The following is a 27,008-nucleotide window of genomic DNA, read 5'->3' on the forward strand; positions in this document are numbered from 1 at the left end:
AATGTGGCGAGAACTTGTACAATAATCCACAAGTTCTTGTGATGGGTATGTGCAATGACTTCGATAGGTGTCTTTTTGACTCGAGGGCGGGCGCGGAGTCGCGATTGGGCGGCCGAGGGGTGACTTTTCGCCTTCAATTGACTTACCCCGCCCATCGGTCGTAACGCGTTGTTGACTTTGTAACGCCTATAACCTTATATACTTACTCCGTTGTATATGTAATTAATTGCACACCAGGGTGAAAAATTAAAGAACAGATACAAACTAAAAATGAAAGAAAAGAATGTACAAAAATACATTAATAGCTATAATTTGTATCGCTTTTACCTAAGCGTTCTCTTTTAGATAACCTAGGATAGGGAGAAATTTAAGTGCTGTAGATGGTGTTGGTATATACACTATAACATATAAAAAAAAAAATCGTTTCTATGATCGATAAAATAATATAATTACCTACAATAGGTACTTAGATCATACCTATTTACAACAAAGATTTTAGTTGTATACTCCCTGCTGACTGCAGAAAAATCTTACGGCCCAAATCTGTAGATGATATGCTATTAACGTGGGCCTTAAAATCTATTTTATAAACATAATCTATATACCTACATATTCAATTTTTTCTTATTAATAAGTAAATAATTCATTCACTTCTTTTATGTGTAAACCTATGCTATACAACGTGTAACCGAATTACAAAATACTTATTGTTGAAAGATGCATAAGTATATTAATTAAACATGCTTCTTTTGATTTAATATTTTTACATGGTGATTCCTTGTGAATTCGGTTGTATGGAAAAATACGCATGTTTATTTTTCCATACAAATGAAGTCACAAAAATTCTGTGTGTACTAAGTGTTTACTTGAGACAACACTATTGAAGAACAAAGACCGACACGTGCATAGTACCCACGCTACGCGACGCGTATCAGTCTAATAAAGGGATGTGTGTCACTTGATTTTAATTTTGTCATGTTTTGTGGCTCTATTTCATTTCATTCGGTAAAAACTATGGCAGTGGTTTACTCAAAGACTGTTAAAGTTTCGATGTCACAGATAAGTCTCAGAGGCAGTGCGTAAAGTACCTTTAAAGCCTGTAAAGTAATATTTCGGTTTTAATTTACACGTTGTACAGTGTTGTAAGTTGTTAATAGCTACGAATATCTTCTTTAAGAAAAAGGCGGGAGGCTTCGTGTTTTTGTTTTTCTTTAAATTTACTGAGAACTCGTTTTGAGGAGGATTGGTGTTGTTTATATTGTGCAAGTTGTGGTGTGCTTGGCTTTTTGTATGGGTGAGTTCTTTTAAATATTATAAAAGGTTAAAATTTACAATATAATATTGGTTAGAACTTGCCTATACAGGCGGCTAGCTTTTGTGTGAATGGCGCTGGTAGTGCGGTATGTGCAGTAAAGAGCACCAGTCCTTTTTGGGGCGAGTTTGTGGTAGATTTGGGGAAAAGTTTGGGAGGCCGCGTCCGCCATTTGCGAAGTATCCTGCCCTTTTTACGTGTCAAGTCAATTTCTCCTGATATTTTATATTTCAAGCTTAACTAACTTTTATTAAACATATAGGTATACACCTGACATTGGCTAATCTGTGTATGGCCAGAAGAAAAAAAATGTTTTCCAATTCCAGGAGACAAGCGCACGCCTCCTCTTCATGGCGGTAAGATGGGTGCGTTGTCTGGCACCATTCCAGGCGCTAGCAGCGAGTGACCAGTTAGTTCTGCTGCGGTCGGCGTGGAAAGACCTGTTTGTGCTGCACCTAGCGCAGTGGTCGGCGCCGTGGGACTTAGCACCACTGCTGGCCGCTCCAGCTGCTCGAGCGAGGCTGCCACCTGAACCGCTGGCTGATCTTGAACTTAATACTTTACAGGTGAGGACATTGTTCGAACAGTTTCGAACAGTTTTGCTGATTTCGAACTTTCTCCCCCTCATTCCTCATTAGTCGCTGGCGCAATGGTGAGCGCTGTAGTCTTTTTAGTGGGAGGTCCCGGGTTCGATCACCAACAATTAATGGTGCAATTTTGGGGTTCATAATGTGCAATTTTTCATGTAACAGGTAAACCCGCGACTATCATAAATTACCTACATCATCACGATCCACCAGGTGAGATTGCAGTCAAGGGCAATGTTACAAAAATACATTACAATAATAATTTTACGAACATTCTTTAAACTTGCACTGTTGTGTTGGTATTGATGGCGTTCTAAATCAGCAAGTTCGCAAACTACGGGCCTCATACAAAAGCTCACTGCCACTCGGTTGGCGACGGAGAGAGCTTTGCTCGAGCTAACTCTATGTGATCAAATCAGAAAAGAGGATGTCCTTAGAAGAAACCAACTTACCGACATATCTTAAGGAAAAGCTTCAGGGGACCGACAAACGTTGACAAGATGCTGGAGTGTCTTGCACTAGATAGAAGTCCTATCTATAAGGACTTCTATCGGGTGAGATGATGGAGTCAACGACCCACTATATCTAGTTATAGATAAAATATACTATTACAATAAATATATACGACGATACACACATCGCCATCTAGCCCCAAAGTAAGCGTTGCTTGTGTTATGGGTACTAAGATAACTGAACACTGATAAATATTTATGAATAATATACATAAATACTTATAAATGCTTATAATATATGTATAAAAATGCTTATCTACAAATAATAAATATATATTTATTTCGCAGGAAATCCTTTGCCGGTTTCGTCAAATCGCCCCCGATGGAAGCGAATGCGGCTGCATGAAAGCGATAGTTCTCTTTTCACCAGGTTTGTGTGCAGTAATGTAAACTACAACTAGGAATTTAATATACACATGTAGACTGGTTGAGGGTTGTGTAGCATAGCTGCGACAGCGTGAATAGCCTGAATAGTTCAGAAACGTTGATCTTAATACAAAAATGGGAATGCGGCTCGGAGGTTTCGATTTGGTTTTTACAGTTTTCTCCGTCTAGGCTAGCACGGTTCTAATCACTAGCACCCCACCGGTCCATAATAATTGTTAGGAAACACCATTAGCTTATTGCCTAACGTCCCATGCGGGCACAGGCCTCCTCTCTCATAGAATAAAGGGTTGTAGAGCATGAACCCACCACGTGGCGTCAATGCAAGATGCAAGTGCAATCAAAACATGCTATAGATAATAAGCCGGATAGACAGTCTATTGTCTGAAGCAAAAGGGTGAATTCCGCCAACTTCCTAACTTCGGTTTGGTCCCGAGACCAAACAGTTAGCCCGACCCGAAAATCGAACCGAAGATCTCGCATTCTGTAGCACAGCAGCTAACCAATAGACCAACGAGGCAATCGAGTGAGGGACATTAGGTACCTTCAAATTCGGTAGAGATGCTTCTCATCTCCACGGGTGGAAATTATTTCCAAATAATATAAGCGTGAGTGTTTAATTATAAGTGAAAGCGGTGATTGGTGGGAAGGACTTCGACTTTACGTTCGGCGTGCTGAGTTCGAATCGCGCACGCACCTCTAACTTTTCTAAGTTATGTGCGTTTTAACCAATAAAATATCACTTGCTTTAACGATGTAGACAAACATCGTGAGGAAACTTGCATGCCTGAGAGTTCTCCATAATGTTACCTACTCTCCATTCATCGTCGAATAGTTTAAGTTAACGAATGTACCTACTTAAATAGTTATCGCCACTCATTGCAATTGTAAGAATTGTACCTACTCATCCCTAACGACTTCCCTGGCGTTAGTGTGAATAAGAAGGAGTCCCGTACCGGCAAAGGCAAGGGAAATTTGGGAGTTTCTGAATTTTCTCTGGTTTGGTCCGGTGGGAGGCTCTAGCCGTGGCTAGTTACCACCCTACCGACAAAAACGTGCCGCGATAAGCGATTTAGTGTCGCACCATGTCATATAAATACCGATTAGGGGGTATGACTACCATACTCCCTAACAGGTTAGCCCGCTTCCATTGAGTCAAGGACTTACCTGCCTAATGTAGGTTTAAAAACTTGAATGAGATTAGGCCCGTACAAAACTTTGCGACATTTTAAAGTGCTTCATAATAATGAGACAATTTTCTCAGATACTCCTGGATTGAGTGAGACACAGCCTGTAGAAATGTTACAAGACCAAGCGCAGTGCATTTTGGCAGACTATGTTAGGACAAGATACACGCGTCAACCTACCAGGTAGGTACCTATCAACTTACATTATTTTCATTTTAAACAGATTATTCGCCTTCGAATTTTACGACCTCCCTGGCACAGCTGGGTTCGATTCCCGGTTGGGGTAATTTGGCTTCGGCCGTGGCTAGTTACCACCCTACCGACAAAGACGTGCCGCTAAACGATTTAGCATTCCGGTACGATGTCGCGTAGATACCGATTAGAGGTATGGGTTTAATATTACTGTCATTCTCCCTAATAGATTAGCCCGCTACCACCAGGTGTGGTGGCAGTCAAGGGCTAATTTGTAGTGGAATAAAAGAAAACTATTTTTATTCGTTCCCAATATAGCCTTTAGTGTAAGTTTCAATGTAAACTAAAGTCATATCCACGTACCTATTGTCATTTTATGGAGGACAATCGTTTACCAACGAAGATTTGTACCTACTCCGTACAAAATTGACAGCTTAAGGTCCGTAGAGTAAATAAGTTAACTGGATAAGCTTCACGAGATGCACAACATGGGTACACAGATTCCTGCCTATATAATTATGTCTGGTTTCTAGGTGGATATGCTTCTGCATGGCTAGCTCAGGCAGGAGACATAAATTATATCCCTCGAAGCTATCCCCTGACAGTGGATATAATTTACTTGTCCACCAAAGGACAGGAATATAGAATAGGGGAATGTGACCCCCGTTTATTATTCATAGAAGTGGAAATAATATCCAAATGGGATGGGATATTATTTTCACTATACGCCAGCTCCGAAAGTTTATAAAAATAAATGTATGTCCTTTCCCCAGGAAGATACCTAATTGTCCCGTTCCTATTCTAGCCGTGATGGGTGCATAAATACCAACAAACAAAGCTGTTGCTCGAATTCCATCTGCGTTTTAGCAGTTTTTTGAAAATTTTGTTTTCTCGTGATACAAGAAGGTATCCCATGTTCGTCACATCTCGAATCTAGCTCAAGAAGATTAGAGAACAGGTGAAGAACTCCATTTGTTTCAGATTCGGTCGTCTACTCCTCTTGCTACCATCACTACGTGCGGTGCGAGCTCGTTCCATAGAACTGCTTCTGTTTCGCGAAACCGTGGGCGATGTCTCCGTAGCAACCCTGCTCCACGACATGTATAGGATGCAGCCAGCACTGACGCCCGCGTTCCAGCCACAGCCGCAAACAGCCACTGAGCATTGCTCCTCACCCTAAGGAACTACTTGAAGAAGAGAAGATTCGTACCAATTCTGTTGTAAACTAATCTATTAACTAAAACTAAATGCAGTTTCGTAATGTTTCCCGTGGAAAGGATACCACTATTTAACGACGCTACCAGGAGGTATCTCCGCATCGTTTGAGTCTCAATACAAGACCAAACTCTAAAGTGTATCGCTGATAGGTAGAAATTATCGTACGGACACGATTTGACATTAAACAACGTACTTACTTCTTGCTGGACACATACCTCCACTTTCATAGGAGAGACGGTTTTAGAGAATGGACCACCACGCTGCTCCAATAAGGGATAATGGGCTTTAACGATTTTCGTCTCAAGGTATTGATTATAACTTGGACCAACTGGGTTTCTGAAAACTCAATAGGTACCTAAATTTTTGACCAGACGCGGGAATCGGACCTGGGCCCGCGTGATCTAAATTTAAACGTGCAGACCAGTGACCAATAGACCGACCAGGTATTCATATAATTTTGATTATTTCTTGTAAACTATTCACTATTAAATAGAATGAATAAGAATAATTATGATCGTACCTATATCATAAAAATTTAACTTAATTTAATGATATTTCTGTCATAGTTTAGACAAAAGTTTCATTATTTACCAAGTTTACGAAAACAGATCTGTAAATTTAATTTAGAGATTTGTTTAAGTACAAAATAATTGACATTATTGCCAGATTTGAAAACTCGTAATGAAACAACTAAGTCCTAACATTATACTTCCTATCACAGCCTTGTCCAGAAAGGCGGAAATAACGCGATGTTATACCTTTAATGGTCGAGGTCTAATATTATAAAAATGGTCTAATACTATTGGTTTGATTGTAATGTTTGATCCAAATTAGTTTAGTATAGGTACTATAAATCAATGTCATGTAAATAACAGAATTTAGGTATAAAAATCCCCATAGAATTGTATAAATAAGAAATATATAAAAATTATGTAAATATGTTTTGAATTGTTATGTCTTAATATTGAATTTTAAAATACTTATGTAACAAAAATATTGTAAATTTGATTTAATCCTAGTCAAGTTACTAGTCATGTTAGTGTTGTAAACTTGTAAATGTTGCCATATACTTATTTATCATAGAATATGAAAATGCGTTCTGAATGATTCATACATAAATTATACAAACATATCCATTTTATAGGTGCGAAGTATTTTATTTACCCTTGTTATTTTTATAGTAAGTACAAAAATGTCAAAACGTGGATTTGAAATATGCTGTCAGCTAAAGAGAAGCAAAACACTACATAACAGTCACAGTTGTGCCATAGTACCTATAATATCTTGGTCAACTCTATCCAGCGCACAATTTTTAGCCTGCCAATCGATCTCAAATTCTCCACCCGTCCGGCAGGGTTCAGGATATAACGTTACGATCTATTTTAGTTGTTGCTGCGATCATAGTCTTGCATTGAGCAAGTCCAACAAGTGTATCCAAGTTAATATCTTTAACGTTTAGACACTTTAGAAACCTAGACTTTCGACGATCTTCCTGACCCGATGCGCGCTGTGGTTTTAAGTGAGAGCTATATTGTTCGGGCAATTTGAGAATTTATAATTTCTGAGTTTTCTTTGGTCTTGTCATTCGGCCAGGGCTAGTTTCCACCCTACCGACAAAGACGTACCGCCAAGCGATTTAGTGTTCCGGTACGATGCCACGTAGAAACCGATTAGGGGTATGGGTTTATAGAACTGCCATACCCCTAACAGGTTAGCCCGTTACCATCTTAGGATTTATCATAATTTACTACCAGGTTGCAGTCAAGGGCTAACTTGTAGTGGAATAAAAAGAAGAGATAAATAGGATTTTGACGAAAAAAAATTTATAATACAATAATTATATAACGATTGTACATGGTAAATATGGCTAGGTAGCAGCCCATTCTTAAGATTTTAGTATGTTAGAAATTTTTTTTTTAGCTGCACAAAAATTTTGTGTTTTTCACCATTATATAACACATTATGACAGTTCAATAGAAATAAAAAAAACAACCTTATAAGAAAGCGATCATTTCATTCGGTAGTACAAAACAAACGTGACCTATGTTATAAAGAACACATTGATGATTTGACATTGTCGAAAATGGGAAACTATGTCATAATAAATGTATCAACCGGTGACGTTAACTTTTCCCATAGACTGTATGGCTTCGACGGTAGATAAGTCTACAGAATCGTCATCAGGCTGCTCATCCTGAGGTTTCTGGGGTTCTTGCTGGGGTTCAGATTTTCTTGGGAAGTCCAGCTTGCTCCAAGCGCCCGGCTCTCCTTTCTTCAACTTTATTTCCACTTTAGAGGGCATCATTGATGCACTGCTTTTACTTATATCGATTACCTATAAAACATATATAGATTCATAGAATACAAAGCCGACAGCGAAATTCTATTTTACAGTTTGATTAAGAATGTCTGGGTTCACCTGCAATTTATTTTTTCGTATAAATTATATCTTGTTAACAAATAAGAATATATCATCATCACAAATGTTCCGTTGCTGGAAACAAACCTCCTTCCTCCTTTACACGAGAAAGGCATTTAAAGGTCGACCTTTTTAGTACTATAAGAGCTTTTTGTGAGAGAACTCGTCCGGGAAAGTACTATCGCCAAGCTTATTTCTGCCGCTAAGCAGCCACTTTATTCGACAGACAAAATGTCAAAGTTACCTCTAACGCATCAGGAAGGTTTTCTTAACAATTTGTTTCAATTTTGGTACAAAATGAAATATATGTATATATACGGTCGATTGGCGAAGAGGACAGCGACCTTGCTGAGTCCAAGGCCGTGGGTTTGATTCCCACAGCTGGAAAATGTTTATGTGATAAACATGAATGTTTTTCAGAGTCTGGGTGTTTATATGTATATTATAAGTATTTACGTACAATATTCATATTCATCAGTCATCTTAGTACCCATAACTCAAGCTACGCTTACTATTTATTTTTTTATAATAATTATTTACACGTTTTACTCTATGTTGGGTTTAATAATTAATTATCTTGTCAGGGCGGTCACCTAGCAATCGAATAAGGTTATGTCACGCTCTTAACATGACTTCCGAGGCACAGAGGTAGACAACGCAAATTTCCGAACTCTCTAGCACTCAATTTCTAGAAAACCCCAATAATGAAAATGATTAGTATGTATCAACTCATTACCGGCCCACTTAATAGTCTCCTTTCTGAATGAAACGGTCTTAGGCAGTAGTTCACCTCGGTGCCCAAGTCAGAATTGGTAGGATCCACAGTTCACAAGTGTTTGAGACCATCTTGAGCTCTTGGGCATGCAGGTCTCCTCCCAATTCTTTCGTTCATCGTTAAAGAAACTGATATTTCAAATGCACATAACTCCTAAAAGTTAGAGGTACGTGCCGGTGATTGAATCAAATCTTCCAGAAAGGAAGGCTAAAGTTGGAACTACTAGGCTATCAAATAAATCACAAGACAATAAAATATAATGGAAGCATTTTTGTAATTTGTAACATACTACGTCGGTATTTATTTTTATTACCAGATACATTAACACAATGGAAAAGTATATTATTATCATTATAATATAGTTAGCTATACTCACTCCTCTTAGCTCAAAATCAATTTCAAACACTGCATTTCCTTCTTCATGAAAAACCAACTTTGTATTAAGGCGAATAGGGTTTATTTTAATATAACTGGTGAATGGGTCATACTTCTTGGCATATACACTGATTATCACATATTCCGGCGTTTGATGCCAGTCCCAGCGACACTTCACTGTTCCAGCCGGCGCACTCTATGAAAGGAAACAAAATAGACTGAAGACAATATTTTCAAACACTATTACAGCCAACAGACACCGTGAACGGTAGAGTCGAGCATTTTGTCTACTCCCAAAGTAAATTCATACGTACTTATTACCGTTAGTTACGTATGAAATTACGTATTCCAATCTTTGGAGTTCAACCCCAAGATATCAAAGAGTAACTCCTGGGTATATATCTCTTTATATTGAAATCTGTATTCTGTACCTTTTTGGGGTACCAATTCGGTAAACATAAAAATGCCTTTTTCTGTGTATGTTGGCTTTTTTACAAAATTCCAAAAAGTTCAATATCATAGGCACTACGCTCTTTTTTATCCTGTCTTTTTAACCCTTATCCCACGTTACGAAGTGTCAGCTATAAATATTACATTAACAAACTTGAAGACAGATTGTTATTTTGGTTTTGGCATAATTATTGCGTTGTGTGCCTGTGTTAATTGGAAACGTTTTTGCTGGTGGAATAACCGCCACCTATTTCTTTAAAGTTCTAAGATTGTCATGGGATTAATCGCAAAGTCAGTCAGTCTACCTGAGTAACTGCATAAATATCTCAGACAAAATAATACAAATAACCTAAATAGGTTCTAATACAACTGTTACAAAGCCATCATGTGATAATTTGTAACACCTTGGAATTTTAATTGGTATGAAGGACTGTCATAAGTTTAACACATTTTTGGAATGTTATCTGCATGTAGATTTATCTCTATGCATGTAGAAAAATGTTCGAATCCTGGTTGGTAAATTAAGATGTTTTTTTTTTTTATTATTATAAATAGCGGGCAAATGAGCAAGTGGGTCACCTGATGATAAGTGATCACCGCTGCCCATAAACATCTGCAGCACCAGAGGAGCCACCGATGCGTTGCCCGCTTTTAAGGAATTTGTTTATCCTCCCCTTGAATAACCCTAGATTGTATTTTTGAGAAAACACATCAGATGGGAGATTGTTCCATAATTTGCAAGTGCGCGGTAGAAATGATCTGGTATTTCGAACAGTAGAAGAATAATGGTAAGATGTTCTAGATTTGAATTATCTGAAGTAAGTAGTATTTTATTTTGATAAATTACAAGAAACTAACTATAGCAGTCTTACCTCTTTAACCCATTTATGAGTGCCTGTAGTGCATCCAGGTTGACTAAGGAAGGTGTCAAAATCTGTGGTTCTTTTCTGGCAGCAGGTCCAAAATTTCAGCCCTTCGTGAAAAACAGGGCAGCCTGGATGATATGTACACATGGTGCTGTTACTCTCTGGCCCTTCGTAAGGTGTGTTGCATCCTCCATTCTTACAAATTGTTCCGATTTTTACTAATTGATTCCTACACAAAAAAAAGATAGGTGATTTAAGAGAGAAGAATGTCATTTTTCATTATTTAAATTAACAATATCATATTTTAATTGCATGTAATATTTTTATATGAAAACAATTCAAGGAATATACCCATCAGATGCTGCCACTGCCGGCTGTGATGCTTTTTGTAGGTTTTCCTTTAAAGAATCTGCTATGCAAGCTTCTAAGGTGACTGTTGGAGATTCAAATGGGGGTCTGGTTAGCTGGGGTCCAATAATTGGTGCTCTGACTTCTATCACTTCCTTCTTTTCCAATTCACTATCTAGCACCTTTTTCTCTGGTTCTGGTGGTTTCTAATATATATAAGATCACATTCAAGAAATATTTTTAAAATATTAACAAAATACAGCTTAAAAGTAGAATCCAAGAAGCATTTTATTTGGACACACTATACTTATTATATATAATATATTTTAAAATAAATATATTGAATAGAAAAATAAATTTTATAACCTTTGAAATATTGTCATATCAAACTTAAAAAGATTAATAATATATTTAAAAAAAACTAAACTTTAAATATCTCAAAATAGGTTATTGCAGTGTAGCCTAAATTTGCAGGCAATTTAGTCATTTCTCTGCATCACTACACTATACTACAACAAAATGTATGTATTCTATTTTCTCCTGTTTTATGTGGTGTACAATAAGTATTCTCTCTTACATTTACTTATTCATTCATTCAAAACTGACCCTTATTTTTAGTGTTATCATATTCTAACCATTTAAAACAGTACATACCACGTTAGAATGTTTTGAGACTGTACATCCCTTGATGTTGAGGAATTCAGTAAAATCCACACTTTTCTTGTTGCAACAAGACCATCCTTTGTAAGCATCATGGAATACTGGAGCGCCAGGATGGTGACAGCATTCGTCTTAATAGGGATCATGAAATTTATTTTAATAGTTATAATGACCATCAAGATTTTATTTTTACACTCTTTATGGAAACAAAGTGAAAGAGTTTCTTTTTAGATTATGCATTGAAAAAAAAGGAAATCTATTTTGGTGTTAATTATCCTGTTTATTAAAGAATTTATTCACTTATTCTTGACTTTTTTGACACAAAGGTGCAGCTAGTTATTTTTACTTGAAAAAAGATGGTTAACATTAACTTATATATTTACTACCGCGATAATGTTTTTGTTATATTTATATTATTAGTGTTAGCATTGAGGACATGTTACAAATCCTAACCAAACGAAACAAAATGTTAGTAATATTATGTTGGATATTCGTATTAAACATTTAAGTACTACTTTAACATTATAACAACTTACTATAGCTTATATATCAATATTTAAGTACTATATCGAATTTTATTGATAATATAAAAATTGCATGGGATATTTCCAGAAAAATCTATACTTCAGTGTAGGGATACCTTTATCGTTGATGTTCGGATCGAAATGCTGACCACAACCGCGGTTATAACAAATGACTAAGTTCTTATTTTCTGGCATAGTTTAGAAAATTATCACTAATTTATGGATTTCTATAGAAGTATTTCTGTTAATTCGGTCAACGCATTTTACAACCCTTCCACTCGAGCTGTAAAGTGTCAAAGTCATTGTTATGTCCAATGTCAGTGTCACTTGAAGTGTCTTTTTGCTTTCTTGCATTTTGCTTTGGATTCTAGCTTTTTAAATTCAGATGTCACACAAACCAAACCACAGAGTGCCCAAGTATATAGTTCATTCACGAGCTCTGTGAAGCAAGGAAGTGGAAACTATCTAAAAACCGATGTTTACCGGTCCTCTGCAGAGGAGTATTTAATATTTTAAAACTCAACACTAGTGCTGAAAGAAAACTGCTGTGGGGTGGATATTATTTTATTGATAAAATTAAATAAAAACAATAAAAATCATTTTTTTCGGTGCCGGCACCAAAAAACAATAAATTGCAGTAATTTTTAAAGTGAACTATCAAATATGTTAACTGTAGAATGTAAAATTAGACCATAATAAAAAATGCTTTTGTGTAGCGTAAAAATGTTCGCAATTTATGGTAGATGTACTAAAAAATAAAACGGGAATGTACATTAATTGCTACATTAGACAGTTGTCTTTTAAGAATGATTTAATTAGTGATCGATTTTGTTTTTAAACAATGAATTTAATGCGCAAATTGCGTGGGGCGTCCGCCTCATCATCGGCGGAGGCTGCGGAATCGTCCAGCTCATCTCACGTCCAGCTTGGGTTAATGCATCTTAAGAAGCTGTTTGCGGAATATACCCATCCACCACAGCCATTGACAGAACCAGAAAAGGATGATAAATTGTATAATATGCTACCACTTTTCTGTAAGGTAAGTTCTGCATATTTTATCATTTAAATTGTGCCTACATACATCAAGGTCTCGTCAGTGTACTACCAGGGATGTCTGTTGCATACACTTCTTAAAACTTGTCCGTCTGCTATACTTATGCCATGTCCGTATCCAGTGGGATATTCCTGATATAGAGTGAGCTGAGTATTTCAAATCATGCCCTAATATAAATTTTATAAGATTTCTTTCAAGATCATCCAGATAAACACACTCAAATTTCTGTATATGTTAGAGGTTCGCTGCCTAAGGCAAAGTAATAGATAAAATTAGTCTCTATTCCCTTTTGAGCCTTGGGTTTCAAATTTTGTTATTTTTCAATAATATCCTGCTTATATTTTTATCAGTTGAGTCACAAAATGAAACCACAGATAGTATATATAGGTCATAAAAGTTGATTCATATGTAATGGCTTTCTTTAAAAAAATCCTTTAGAAGAAATTTTAGGTACTTGAGGTTTTTGTATGTATTTTGTATCTAGTATTAAATTCCAATATATAAAACCAATCCACACTGGGCCAGCGTGGTGGACTACAGCTTCCACCTTATTCAATGTGGAAAAGGAGACCTGGGCCCTGTAGTGGGCCAGTTATGTCTTTATATGATCATAGCCAATTGAATTACATTTTTTTTTAACATCAATATTTATTCTATTCAATAAAAGGTTGGGGACTGACAACCACCTAAATATGTTTAATTCATGTGCTACAACATAGATTACCAAAACTGGTAATAATGGTACAGACTGTTGTAAGAAAATTACTAAACAAATCTGTGTTGTGTAATTGTAGTGCTGTCTTTTTCACAATTTTGTAGTAGCACAATTTTTTCTGCAGCTATTTACACCAAAATCAATAATAAATCTAATCTAAAATCTTCAGATGGCACAGTGCTATCCTTTTCCTACAGCATCCTTGTAGATAAGGATTCAATCCAAAATTTTCAGATATTGATTTAGATTGATTAATAACTTTATTATTTACTTTAGAAGAGATCTATGTGGAACAGAATTGACCCCAAGCTATTATTGAGAACAATTTATAAAATCAGCAAAAGTGCTAAATACTCACACTACTTCTTTATTTGTTTTGTTGTGATTTGGTAAAGTAAGATAATCTAATTTCATGATTTAACCAGGCACTTGTTTCAGTAATAAAGTGTATTTTGACTATATTTATTTACACAAATCCAATAACACAACCAGGCGGGAGTTTTCACACATTAAAAAAACTTTCTATCCTTAGGTTTTCAAAAATGAACATTCTTGTATGCAGGTTTTTGGTACAAGTCCATCTAGTGATATGAATGAAAAATTTTGGGACATCCTATCTTTTTGTCAACAAGTGTCAAAGCTTATGGTGGCTGAAATAAGAAAAAGAGCCAGCAATCAAAGCACAGAGGCAGCTAGTTGTGCTATTGCAAAATTCTTGGAAATAGAGAATTCTGAGGAGTCAAGCAATGGATGGATGTTATTATCCACTTTGAATCTCTTAGCAGCTGGTGACCAATCTTTAATACAGGTTGGTTGATAATTTCTATTTACATCCTCAGTTCTTAGCAATTATTTATTTATAATTATATAAATAATTATAGATAAATTTTGGACTGTTAAATAAGTTGTTAAATAAACATATTGTGGTATCAGCCATTTTTTTCTGTTTCTCAGTATAGTATCTCTTTTTATATTTCTATTATGTAAAGCATAAACAATTTACTCTCTTATGAAGAAGAAAAAGATGGCCAATACCACAATTTAATAGACTAGGTTTATGATGTGATTGTTGTAGATTTTTTTTTATATTGTCATTGCTATTTTGCAAAATTGATAAAATAATAAGATATTTAAAAATAGCAAAGTATATTGAAACTTATGAAGTAAATAGTTAATGCTTCATTAAACGATAAAAACCATGCAATGATCTTACAAATTGGTTCAAAGTCAATATTTTATGAGCGCAATAGCTATTAACAAATAGCTTAATTTGTTTCTAGGTCATGACTACTGCAGCTATACCTTCAACTTTAGTAAAATGTCTGTATCTATTTTTTGATCTACCGGAAATACCTGAATCTGAAGCAGATGTCCAGGATGGAAATAGTGAATTTACACCAAGGGAAAGAAGGATTCTTTTACAGAAGATTTTTGTTCAAGTATGAATTTTTGTTAGCAGTTTTAGTGTGCTTTCTCTTTTAATAGCTTTCAGTATGTGACAATGTATTCCACGCTAAAGTTTAATTTTGAGTGAACCCTTTTATAGGCTCAAGATGAATGGGCCCAAGATGTTTTAGAGTGCTTTGTGTAACAACTATCATCGTTGCCATAAATTATTTCATAATAATCAAACTTGCTACTTTAAAATAACAAAAGATTGTAAAAACACATTTGTCTAAATGGGTACTTTGTTCACTGGCCATCTTTAACATTCTCTCTGTACTCAAATCACACTCATGAATTGTTTAAGTTTTTCAAAAGAGCAAGTAAAAATTAGCCAATGCAAAAAGGCATTTTTGTGACTGCTTTACTTTTAGCTATATTTCCTCTTACATATGATAACAAAAAAGTTAATTTAATCATGATTGCTAACAAAGAAGTATTGAAAATTGTATTATTTTAGGTTCTAGTCAGACTATGCAGTCACCCCTTTCCTTGTGAAGAATTGGCGAGGAAGGATGACCTAAGTTTACTATTCTCTGCCATCACATCTTGGTGCGCCCCACATAATATGATGTGGAGGAAGTCAGCAGCTGAAGTTTTGATGACGTTATCCCGACATGGCTTGACCCAATCTGTTGTCCAATATATTCACAGTAAGCCAAGTTTGATAAGTATGATGATTTAAAAAATAAACTAATTGCTTTATTTGTCTCATAGTTAAGTATTGAGGTTTAGTACAACCTATAGTAACTGAAACTTACTTATTTCTGCAACAATCTACAGCTTTTCTAAAACGTGGCATGCAGTGCTTTTATACATGTATAAGGTTCTCTATTGAGTACCAGCATCGCAATATCTATTCTTAATGGCCTGACTTGACACTTAGCACTTTTAAAGTAACAAGTATGCAAATTGAATTGCTCAAGAATGTGGGGTACAGCTGTTATGTGAGAAAACACTTATTTTATACATTGCGGCGTTTATTTGCCCGTACAATAAACCTTTTATTGACTGAGGAGTGAAAGATCACTTTTTCAAGTCTGACAGAATTGAATAGTTTTCTGACCGACCGCCTTAAGGCAGCGGTGAGTTCTGTGGTTTTAAGTGTGAGGTTCAGGGTTCGATGCCCGGGAAGGGGTAATTTGAGAACTTATAATTTCTGAATTGCCGTGGCTAGTTACCACCCTACTGACAAAGTCGTGCCGCGAAGCGGTTTATCGTTCCCGTACGGTGTCGCGTAGAAACAGATTGTCTTACAGTGTATTATCGTTTACCAGCAATCAAGCGGTAAATAGTATTGGAATGAAGAGAAACATCAAGGGGCAGTTTTTGGGAATTGCCGATAAAAGTGAAAACTGAGTATCTTGTGAATTGTATCGTACAGTTATTAGATTACTAGCTGTTGCCCACGACTTCGTCTGCGTTTGATTTTGTTTTTTGATTTGATTCAATTTAGTTGTAGTTCTAAAAAAAATTAAATTATTCAGTATCGCTAAGCCTTAAATGAGGGGTTTGCTGCCGTCCGCTGAGGAGTTCTGTCCTCCATCTCCAACCACATTCAGATCTACACAAAGTTTGGGAAAAATTAAACACATATTATAACCTTTATAGTACAAAAGTAATTATTTAAATCGGTTACAATTTGTCGGAGTTACGGTGTAAAATCGTCAAACACTTTTATCCCTTCTCCCAAAGGAACCGAACTTAATGTCGGGATTAAAAGTATCCTATATTACTTCAAACACTTCCAAGAATATGTCTACAAAGTTTCATGAGGTTCGGTTAAGTAATTATTTCGTGAAAGCGTAACAAACAAACTTACATTGACATTTAACACACCTATAGAAAACTTTTATAAGGTTTCGAATAAAGATAGATGTGTAATAGTCTTTATTGCACAAATTAGAAGAGAAAACAAGATATAAGAAAAAAATATACATATATATATATATAAAATGCGCAAAGGCGGCCTTATCGCTTTAAGCGATCTCTTCCAGACAACCATTTATGGAAAAAGGAAAACGGGATAGTGCAACACGAAAGATTTTAGTTACAGACAGTTATTTAATAATGTATTTTCAGATAAGGGATGTGTGGGACTCTGCATTGAAAATATGCAAAAGATTCCAGAGTTAACACCACTAGAGGTAAATTCAATTAATAAATTATTATTATTTAGTTCCTGTAACGCGTGATACATAACAGTTCAATTAATAAATAATTATTATTCAGTTCCTGTAACGCGTGATACATAACAGTCGCGAAGTTAGATGATGTCTTTGCTCACATTATATTCTAGGATATTCCAAATGCGTTACTTGATGTAACTCATATAATCCCAAACGCCCCCAGCCTAACATAACGCTGTTTTTAATTGATAAGCATTGAAAGTACTATACCTTTTTTAATAATTCAAACACCATAAAAAATGTTGTTTTTTCCAGACATAACAAAAGCCAAATTTCATTTCAGTAATAAAATTATTTCAGCCTGAAATAATGGTATTTGTTTTTTACGCTTACTAAATGCCCAGGCATACGTACAAATGTTCGTATGACTGGGCATTTAGTATGCGTATGCGTACGCGCACAGCCCTGTTACGTTTTTTCTTCTGTCTTTGTTAAAAAATATATTATTGCAGACTGAATCTTAATATTAGATACTCTAATAAATTATTGCCCCTTTTTTGGATAAAATAGCTTTCTAATGATGAAAGACTTATTAAAATCGGTTTAGGAGGGAAAAAGTTTATTGTTTACAAATGTTAGCAAATCTGCCTTTGTATGTACATTTGTTTAAAGATAAAAAGGTATGTCGTTCAGACTGGTCATAATTGTGCATAATCTGTAGTCTTTTTTTGAACATTTATAAGTATTATTTTTATTATTTTTTTCAATTATTATTGAACAGGTGTTAACCGTTGTACTGTAATTTTTCTTCCAGGTTGTGGAAATGTTTGTGGCAGTATTTTGCTTCTTGAAAGATTCCAGTGAAGTTAGTCAATTATTGTTGGATGACTTTCGCACATGCCAAGGATACCTATTTCTGTCTGAATTTTTACTCAAGTATGTATCGAAACACAGTAGTTGCACATATTTATAGGTATTTTGATAACTAGGCACGTTCTCAATAAGTAGAAATAGAGCTATAATTTATTAAGTTGCTTATAGCCGAATACTGAAAAGTTTATGTATGTTTATCAATTATTCCAACGTTTCTTGGCCGAATTTACTGATTTTTTTATTTAGTTGCTGTGCTGGAATGTTAAGAGTACTTTGGTTATGAAGATTATATCGCCTTTAATAACAAATATAATTGAAATAATGAACATGGTTGGCCAAATCGCCATAAGTTTTTTATCAAAATAGCAAGAATACTTGTAAAAACAAGTGGTTCTAGGAAATCGTAGTTGTGTAAAACTTAACTCTGGTTGTCGCCCGTGGCTTCGTTCGTGTATGCCATAGATTATCTGACCGATAAACTACTAATATGCAAAAATAATACCGAGCCTTGCTCTGTGGAAATAAATCATTCCCACCGGAGCTGTACATTTTTGCGGGATAAAAAGTAGCCTATACATTCCTGGCTCTATCTCTGTGCTACATTTCATCCAGATCTGTTAAGCCGTTTAGGCGTGATTGAGTAGCAAACATCCATCCGTATAATATGAGTACACTAGTATTATTTATGGACAAAATCAACAAACAAGTCAAAACAAGTCCAATAAACCGTAATATCCTCTTAAAATAGACTTCTCAGTATTCGGAGGTTAGTTAGTCCTTTTAATTTATTTTAGTTTAGGTTTTGTACTTTACTTATTTTTTGTTATTACCTACCACAGACATGAGAAACAAGATGTGCCCGATTATTTGACATCAGGGTAAGCACTGTTTTATAGATTTTATGCTTGAGTAATTGCATTTTGCTTGCCTAATATCAATATTACATATTCGTCAACTTACATGTTCCTATGTTTACCTACTTATCACGATCATGCCTAACACAAATATGCCTATTATCATAATAATCTAACTATTGTCAAAAGGAACTAAAAGTCAAATTGTAGTTTGGATCTTGCCAGTCACATGACATTATCTGCAAATCTAGAACTGTTAATTGTATATGTCAGTTAATATAGTATAAGTTATATATAAGTATATATTGACAGTGTTGTTGTTTTGGATTGTCTGTACTACTTCTACCGCCGCTATTAAAATTATTACAGCGTCACCAGCTTCTCTTGGACTCGACGAAATTGGTCGAATACCAACTTAAGGGTGCCTCCTATGAAGCTTGGTACTTGACGTAGGGTGGTAAACAAAACAACCGGTTCGACTGGGGATTAGTCGGTACGCCCACGCGAACATGGATTAGACCCACGTCCGCTAGACATTTAAAATCGGAGAGCATTGATAGTGTGTACAACTTGTTGTCAAAGAATTCATGTATTTTAAATTTAGTTGTTACCAATTATTAAATCTGCTATTTTTATGTTTCTTCAGTGCATGAAAGGTAAGAAATGCATCCAATTTACAGTTTTCCGTTGGCTGTCAGTCGATCTATGCATATACATTTAAAAGAATACTCTTTTACTACGCTTACTGCCCAGTATACCGGGCGGTGTCTGACCAAAAAGATGCATTAGGCGCTACAATAAAATAACGCCTAAATAGCTGAGCAATAACCTTCATATCAATTATTGACAGCCTCTCAAGAATAATTGCTCAAAATTGCTTATCCTATTGATAATATATCATATCTGAAGACAAATCCATATCTCTCGTACTCTGATAGGATATATTTTGTCTAGCCTTCCTGGTCAATCGTAATACACTATGAATTACGATTCAGGTCGTCCTGTACTTTTAACTTATTTGCAACACCTCATGTCATGCGGCGCCTGTTTTGAATGTTTGAGTCATATTAAATCTGTTTCTTTTAGGCCCATATTTCCAGGACTATTTTGTTAAGGGTAAATTTTGAAAACAAAAATAGCTAAAGCGTTTTTTTTATTCTTAAATAAAGTTCGGTTTATGTTTGGGAAAAGTCTTAACAGTTCCTTTATGAGCGGTTTCCTTTTGTGAGCTTCGACTTGATCGACCTCTCGTATTCGATTTCGTACTAAGCAGCGCGGTGGGGATCGACCTCGCGATTGCGGATACGTGTAAATCACGTGTAGACTTGCATAGAACGGGTTAAAGCGCGGTATGATGAACATTTCCAAATGGTGCCTTTTTATTAATGTTTGTCATAACTATTCCCAGGCTAGAGGAAGATCGAGTAAGTGGCACTGAAGCTCGTGCAGCCTTAAGGAACTTGGTGCTTATGATATCTTCGCTATGTGCTTGCGGTTTTTCGGAGTTACGGCCTACTAGAGCGAATACGGAACTCTTTCAACTGCAGGGATTCGTTCTCCCGCAACCGTCTACGCCCGGACAAGCTGTCAGAAATGTACAAGCATTTCAGGTAAAAATAGAGCTCATAGTTATCTATGTTTGCTTCTTTACATCCATTAACACCTGATAGTGTTAATGCTAAAGCTTTATGAAAATTTTTCTCGCATTCCTACACTTTATACTAAGTACTATAGGCATATTTAATTTGTATTATATTAAACGTTACTCTGTTTTTATCATCGTCAACATTATATCGACCCATTGCCAATCTACTACAGGGAATATGTCTCCTCCCACAATGAGAAGGGATGAAGCCGTAGCCCACCACACCAGGTGGACAGATTGGTGGATTCCACACACCTTTGAGAACATTAATTATGTAGAACAGTCAGGCATGCAGGTTTCATTACGATGTTTTCATTCACGGTTAAAGCAAGTAATATTTTAATTGCTTAAAAAATAACATTGCACATTAGAAAAGGTGTGTGCTCCATTTTATGTATCGTTTATTCATTATGTATCGCATTATTGATATAAGTATGAATTTTGCAGGTGTTACAGTCAGTATTCATGAAGTCAACATCGCCAGCCCTCTGTTGCACCATACTCGACGCTATATCCAGTGTGTACCACGCGGACAATGCAAACTATTTCATACTCGAAAATCAAAACACACTCAGTCAATTCTCGGAGAGGATTCACATGAAAAACTCTGAAATACAAGAGAAGTTCTTTGAATTGCTAGAGTTTATCGTTTTTCAACTTAACTTTGTGCCTTGCAAGGAATTGATATCGCTCTCTTTATTATTGAAAGCGAACAAGTCTAAGAGCTGCAGTATTTTATGTATGAAGACACTGTTGAATATATTGAAGTGAGTATTCTCACAATGTTTCTGAAGTTTGGCTATTTCATAGTTGTTAATGGTTGCGGTGATCAAATGTAGAGTAAGATAGAAAAGAGTTTAAGTTTGTTGGTGTTAGTTCATCATCTATCATGCTAACGACTAACGCTTGGTCTTAGGAAGGAAGAGCAGTTTATCAAATAAGAATTGGACCAGATATTGCCTAAAATGTACATTTTTATTTTATCCATTATGCATATGTATTTAAATAAGGCACTGTTAATGCCTTGAATTCTAATAAGTGTGTTCTTGCGTCCTTGGAGCGATGAGCAGAATGAAATATTGTGTACAACTGACGTCAGATTTTTTGTATTTATTTTCACTTCTATTTTGTTAAAACAAAGTTTTTACTCTTGTTGCATGCACTACCGAAAAGAAGTAGTGGCAAGCTGGATGGTAATAGTTCTTCATCTCAAGATGGCGCAGGGTCAGTCCTATTCTTATTTGAGTCATTTTTGAATCACGACAATATGAGCGAAAAAATAAACCAATATAACCCCTTGCATGATATATTCCAATCCATAGATAACATTCATCAGACGAACGAAAGAAAATAAAAATAAAACTCGAAATATTCAAAATTCATTTATATCAACTAGGCCTAATATGAGTACTTTTGAAAGTGACTCTACCACCGGTTCAGAAGGCAGATTCTATCGAGAAGAGCAGTTGCTCTTTTTTAACATCATTTTACTATTTAACAATCAATGAATGTTTTTCAGTGTCTGGGTGTATGAATAATATGCATAAAATACTTATAATATACAGATAGTATATTATAAGTATTTTATGCATATTATTCATAAAAATATTCATCAGTCATCGTAGTACCCATAACACAAGCTACGCTTACTTTGGGGCTTGATGGCGATGTGTGTATTGTCGTAGTAAATTTATTTATTTATTTATTGTTTTATCTTGTGTGAGATGAAAGTGGACCTTTTCTTTAAGAAATTCATCAATAGTATATCATAGTTATAATGAAACATATCATCACCAACCTCAGCACATGTCCTACTACTGGTACAGGCTTCCTCTCTCATAGTAGAAATTGGTTTAGACTCATTTGAATAAAATATCTTTTGTGTAAATTGTAGTCTGCACTAGCTACACTCACTCACTCTCCTATAATCCCAACGCATGCCCTGCTTTTCTTTGAATACATGTATTGGTGTTTAAAATGACTCCTACCTATTAAATCTGATTAATATCATTTGTCACAGACACAACGCGATTTTCAAAGATGTCTTTCGAGAAGTTGGTATGCTTGAGGTATTCGTTACTTGCTTGTCCCGTTACGCGGTATTTCTGAAAGATAAACAGCTTGAAGAGGAAAGTAGCATAAAGGAAGGTGACAAAACTGATAATGATGCCCCAAAACCTCCAGAAAGAAAAAAGCGACAATCAAGACAGAATTCACTGATAAAAGACCCTAATTCAGATGTTGAAGAAGAAGAGTTGGGCGGTTTAGTAATGGAGAGCTTGACAGCATTGTTGAATGGGAACGTGAATAATTGCAATGTGTTTAGGGACTGTGGGGGGGCAAAGTGCGTGCATGGGATGGTTGTACATGAGTCGTGCAGGAATAAAGCCCTGGGTAAGCAACATGCTTATTTTTTTATTTATAGTTCAAATATTCTCTCTGCTTCGATAGCGCAACTAACATCTTTGCGTGCGTACTTTTTTATTTTCTTAGCCCATATAGTGCAAGAAACCGGTTCAAGAGTGGTTTGAAATATCTTTCCCAGAACAATCTGCTCGACAAAACTGAAATCACAAGACGAAACCGCTTGAATCTAATAATATCCGATCGGTTATAATAACATTCAAACCCTGATATGAAGAGTGTGCTACACTCGTCGTTTTATTTTGCATAGAGCATAGTTAGGAACTAGGTAAAGAGATAAATGCTATGAACATTTCGAGTCTTAAGGTTTTCGGGAGTATTACACAATATAACCAAACCAAGAAGTATGATCGTGATTAAACGCACCTTCGATTAAAATAACTGCATTTAAATTGGCTCGTCCGTAAGGTCACACACCCATTCTAAGTCTAACAATGTTAAACATACTGTTAGCCAGATAGCTTTGTCGACTAAGTTGGCCAGACTAAAAATGCTCGCAAGTGGCTAAGATATGAATTTTACATGTTAAATACGCGAAAGTATTCAAGAGTCTTGTTAGGCTAATTAAGGATCATGCGACTACTGTATTCTAGCGCGACGAACTAATAAAATTATTTTCTTTTTTGAATTTTACTCTTTTGTTTTGTAAATAAGGTGTTGTACGAGAGTTGATAGTGAGTGGGTCAGGCGAGGAGGATATGTCCGCGCTTCTATGTGGAATGCACGCAGCACCGAACGATGCTCTGAAACTAAAACTGCACATTTTGAAAGCTCTGCTTGTTTGCCTTCGGGACTCGCATCGGACGAGAACAATATTTAGAAAGGTAAGTTAGATAGTCACGTTCAAGTACCTACATCAAAATTATGCCTTAAACTTTTCATGCGCTCTTCGACCGAATTCACTGACCGAATGAATAAATAAGAAATTACGAATAGGTAACAACAACAATAAAAGAATCCGTAAGAGAATGTCTTCTTTCTATTAATATGCTTAGTTTGAAATAAAGTAATAGTGATAAATTTAAATAAATATCTGGAGTGCCTCCTGCTTTATGTGATAGCGATTTAATGTCGGAAGGTGGGATAAATTCATGCGGTATTGAGCCTTTTGCTATGTTATAAGTAATCCCTGAATACCATCTGCTTTTTTTTTAAATATCAGAAGTGGGATACGATAACTTGCATTTTAATCATTTTTTCATATTGAATAAAACAACTCCCGATCTCTATCTGATATAGTGCTCATTACATTTTCCTTTTAATTCCCTTTACTATGAAACAAAACTTCAATCATCATAGTATAAGTTAAACTACGCCTCGTGTGTATATATATATTTCGATCAACAGGTTAGCGGATTCGTATACGTCACAAGCGTACTTGTATCCCTTGAAGGAAAGCTGCAAGGCGATGAACCGATGGACCGCGATATGTTGCAGCTGATACATATTGTTTTCTACACAATAAGTACTGCTATGAGATTTGAACCGGCCAATGCTAAATTTTTTCATCACGAGGTAAAAGTGGAAATGAAAAATGCAAATTGGCTTTGATTTATATGCATTTAGCTTTATTAACATTCACAGATAAATTATTACACTCCAACTATTGAATCGTTTATCAGGATTTATTTATTTCCGATTCATTATTCATAATATCATTACATGGTATATAATTATTGTCGTGTCATCTGCGAATAAAATTGAAGGATACTAAATGCTTTTAGACAGGTCATTAACACAAAATAGAAATAAAAGGGAGCCCAAAACACTGGTACACCAGAGTTGTTATTTTTGTAGTTCCGACCAACGAGGCAGTCACCGTAATACAATAACATTATATGTTTGTAGATCTGTATGACAACGCTATATGAAACAATACGATTACTGGGCTGTTTCACCAAAGACATTGAGTTGCAAAACGACACGGAACCTGGTAATCCGGAACTTTATGAGGTTTTTCACGAAATTTTTACCGGAAATATATTGGAAACTACGTATGTATAGCTTGTTTTTATGAATATTCTTCTAAATTTTAATAATATTGTAATAACAAAAGTGAATTGAACTCTAGAGAGTAACTTTGAACAGCTCGCCATCATCTAATAAGTTTCGAGTAACGAAATACTATAACTTTAAAGAAAAGTAGACCTCTTCTTCATAATTAAAGTCGCATATTATGTTTTTACTTAACTTATGTTTCGTCAATACTGCAGGCTGTAGACGTGTGGGCGAATTTGTGCTTTAAAACCAGGCATAAAAGTTCAAATTTATTATAATGGAGCAATGTTTTGATATTTAAAAGCGACCGCTATATGATAGATTACAATAATCTCTGAAAAATACTAAGTTTTCCCCAATAGATAGCGCCAGGACACAACGTGCTGTAATGAATTGGCTAGTATAACAAAATATATGTATAATCTTATATAATAGATAATATTACATGTAATTTAATAGTTCAATTTGAACTTCGTGTAAAGTGTGTGCTAAAGTCTTAATTTTTTCTAGATTTCCCGAAAGAGTGCCCGCTGTGTTCGTACACGCATGTATCGTATTAAGGCTATTGTATGACGTGGCGTTGGATTCGTTCGATAAGCCAACGTTTTGCGGGTCGCTTGATGTAAAATCACCTAGTTTAACACGACAAAGTTCAGCGATTAACGAGGTAAGATATAATTCTAAAGTTTATTTAACTATAATGTATGGCTTATGTAATCAAAGGAACACCTTGAATTCGTTTGGTTTTTACAAATAATATCACAGATTTAAGTTTAGCTCCTTTAATAAATTAAAAAAAAATGATTTCCTTGGTTGATTTGATAGTTGTACTATGCTATATTTGGATAGAAGCAGGCGTTACTTTGCAAAAATCCATGATATATTATGAAAATTAAGATTAATTTGCTATATTCCGCGAAAAGCAGGAGAATCTGTATGGTGTAATTTATAATTTCTTCAATCCTTATACTCCACACCAAACCGATCTTCGACAATGTACTCTCTACGCACGTTTCGCTCCGAAACCGAAGCATCCTCAGGAGATGTTGACTTTACAATAATTGTTAATAACTGTTACTCAACAATTATATATTGTTATATTTGTTAGTTTTTTTAAATGTGATTTATCTTTGGCAATGGTTATTTTTTTGTCCATATCACAATAAAGTGATCTCTGATAAACACTACACTAGAACTTCTTTAAATTAGTCTATTTGGTTTCGTATAGGTAAAACCCGCGGGCCGCGCAACTCCTCTCAATCTCTCAACGGGAAATAACAGTGGCGAAGCGTGGGTCGTACATTCTGGTGTTGTCATAGTGCTAGCGAAATTACTGCCCGCATTACCACGGCCTCCCGAACACGAGGACTATGCTCGCGCCATTCGGGACTACCTTGCACATGTGCTCAAAAGTCTCGTTAGAAGGTAAACAAAACTTAAATTAAAATTCCTTAAATCAGGCGAATGTTTAAAATAGAATCCGATGACAAAAAAAATGGTATAATAAAAATTAAATTAGGCATTATAGTCCTCGAGCTTATGTGTCATGCATAAAGATTTATAAATAAAGGTTAGATTTATAAATGCTGCCAGCATTCTTCTTAGGAACTGTGCCTCGCTGCGGTGGTTTCACAGACGTTTTAGATTTTATTTAGTTTTACACAGTTTATTTTAGGTTATATTTATAAAACAAACGTTTCGTTTCTTCACTTAAAGTTGAATTGAATAGCAGAGTGCATAATGCTCAGTGTCAGTATAAATCGGGAACGGCAAGTTTGCGCATTATTTCTTTATCCAACGTAAATTTATACGTAACTTCCAATGTTTAGAAATCGACCTAAAGGCATCAAAGGGAATTTTCCGAGTCGATCGCATTGTAATGTGTATCTTGTTACCTTACCTATCGTTATTTATTGGAATTTAAGTTGGGTAAAGATAAAAATCAAAAGCGGTGATGAACTAGTGACTAAGGCTTCGGCTTTCCACTGACTTTTCGGAGTTATGTGCGTTTTTAATTTAAACATCACTTGTTATAAACAGCGAAGGAAAACATCTTGAAGAAAC

The 27,008-nt window shown here is 35.5% G+C and overlaps 3 protein-coding genes across 7 annotated transcripts in view; 2 read left to right on the forward strand and 1 right to left on the reverse strand.

Annotated features, from left to right (window-relative positions):
• LOC120627620 (nuclear receptor subfamily 2 group E member 1) overlaps window positions 1-5,354 on the forward strand; it is a gene marked incomplete at its 5' end in the record, with an annotated part of 37,740 nt that extends 32,386 nt beyond the window's left edge. The window contains 4 exons of the mRNA XM_039895632.1: window positions 1,639-1,878; window positions 2,700-2,781; window positions 4,060-4,165; window positions 5,156-5,354. Coding sequence (XP_039751566.1) covers window positions 1,639-1,878; window positions 2,700-2,781; window positions 4,060-4,165; window positions 5,156-5,354 — 627 coding nt within the window. The remainder of the gene's footprint in view (window positions 1-1,638; window positions 1,879-2,699; window positions 2,782-4,059; window positions 4,166-5,155) is intronic.
• A 2,031-nt stretch (window positions 5,355-7,385) lies between these two features.
• Window positions 7,386-12,099, reverse strand: LOC120627674 (cysteine and histidine-rich domain-containing protein). Its single transcript, XM_039895698.1, has 6 exons — window positions 11,926-12,099; window positions 11,280-11,416; window positions 10,629-10,831; window positions 10,284-10,506; window positions 8,963-9,157; window positions 7,386-7,727 (listed from the first exon to the last, which is right to left on the reverse strand). The coding sequence occupies exons 1-6, from the start codon at window positions 12,002-12,004 to the stop codon at window positions 7,503-7,505; spliced, it is 1,062 nt and encodes a 353-aa protein (XP_039751632.1). The 5' UTR covers window positions 12,005-12,099; the 3' UTR covers window positions 7,386-7,502.
• Window positions 12,100-12,396: 297 nt separating this feature from the next.
• LOC120627197 (WD repeat and FYVE domain-containing protein 3) overlaps window positions 12,397-27,008 on the forward strand; it is a 40,243-nt gene continuing 25,631 nt past the window's right edge. For 2 of the 5 annotated variants that reach the window (XM_039895058.1, XM_039895060.1), the window contains exons 1-16: window positions 12,397-12,848; window positions 14,141-14,386; window positions 14,859-15,017; window positions 15,482-15,674; window positions 17,104-17,168; window positions 17,965-18,086; window positions 18,863-18,901; window positions 20,286-20,487; window positions 20,970-21,289; window positions 21,699-21,746; window positions 22,543-22,916; window positions 23,601-23,770; window positions 24,294-24,461; window positions 24,795-24,940; window positions 25,455-25,611; window positions 26,173-26,369. In XM_039895058.1, the coding sequence (XP_039750992.1) occupies window positions 12,651-12,848; window positions 14,141-14,386; window positions 14,859-15,017; window positions 15,482-15,674; window positions 17,104-17,168; window positions 17,965-18,086; window positions 18,863-18,901; window positions 20,286-20,487; window positions 20,970-21,289; window positions 21,699-21,746; window positions 22,543-22,916; window positions 23,601-23,770; window positions 24,294-24,461; window positions 24,795-24,940; window positions 25,455-25,611; window positions 26,173-26,369 (2,804 nt within the window). In that variant the 5' untranslated portion in view covers window positions 12,397-12,650. The remainder of the gene's footprint in view (window positions 12,849-14,140; window positions 14,387-14,858; window positions 15,018-15,481; window positions 15,675-17,103; window positions 17,169-17,964; window positions 18,087-18,862; window positions 18,902-20,285; window positions 20,488-20,969; window positions 21,290-21,698; window positions 21,747-22,542; window positions 22,917-23,600; window positions 23,771-24,293; window positions 24,462-24,794; window positions 24,941-25,454; window positions 25,612-26,172; window positions 26,370-27,008) is intronic. The other 3 variants (XM_039895059.1, XM_039895061.1, XM_039895062.1) reach the window with 2 other exon arrangements.

The sequence above is a fragment of the Pararge aegeria genome, chromosome 11, assembly GCF_905163445.1.
Source record: "Pararge aegeria chromosome 11, ilParAegt1.1, whole genome shotgun sequence".
Taxonomy (NCBI): Eukaryota; Metazoa; Arthropoda; class Insecta; order Lepidoptera; family Nymphalidae; genus Pararge; species Pararge aegeria.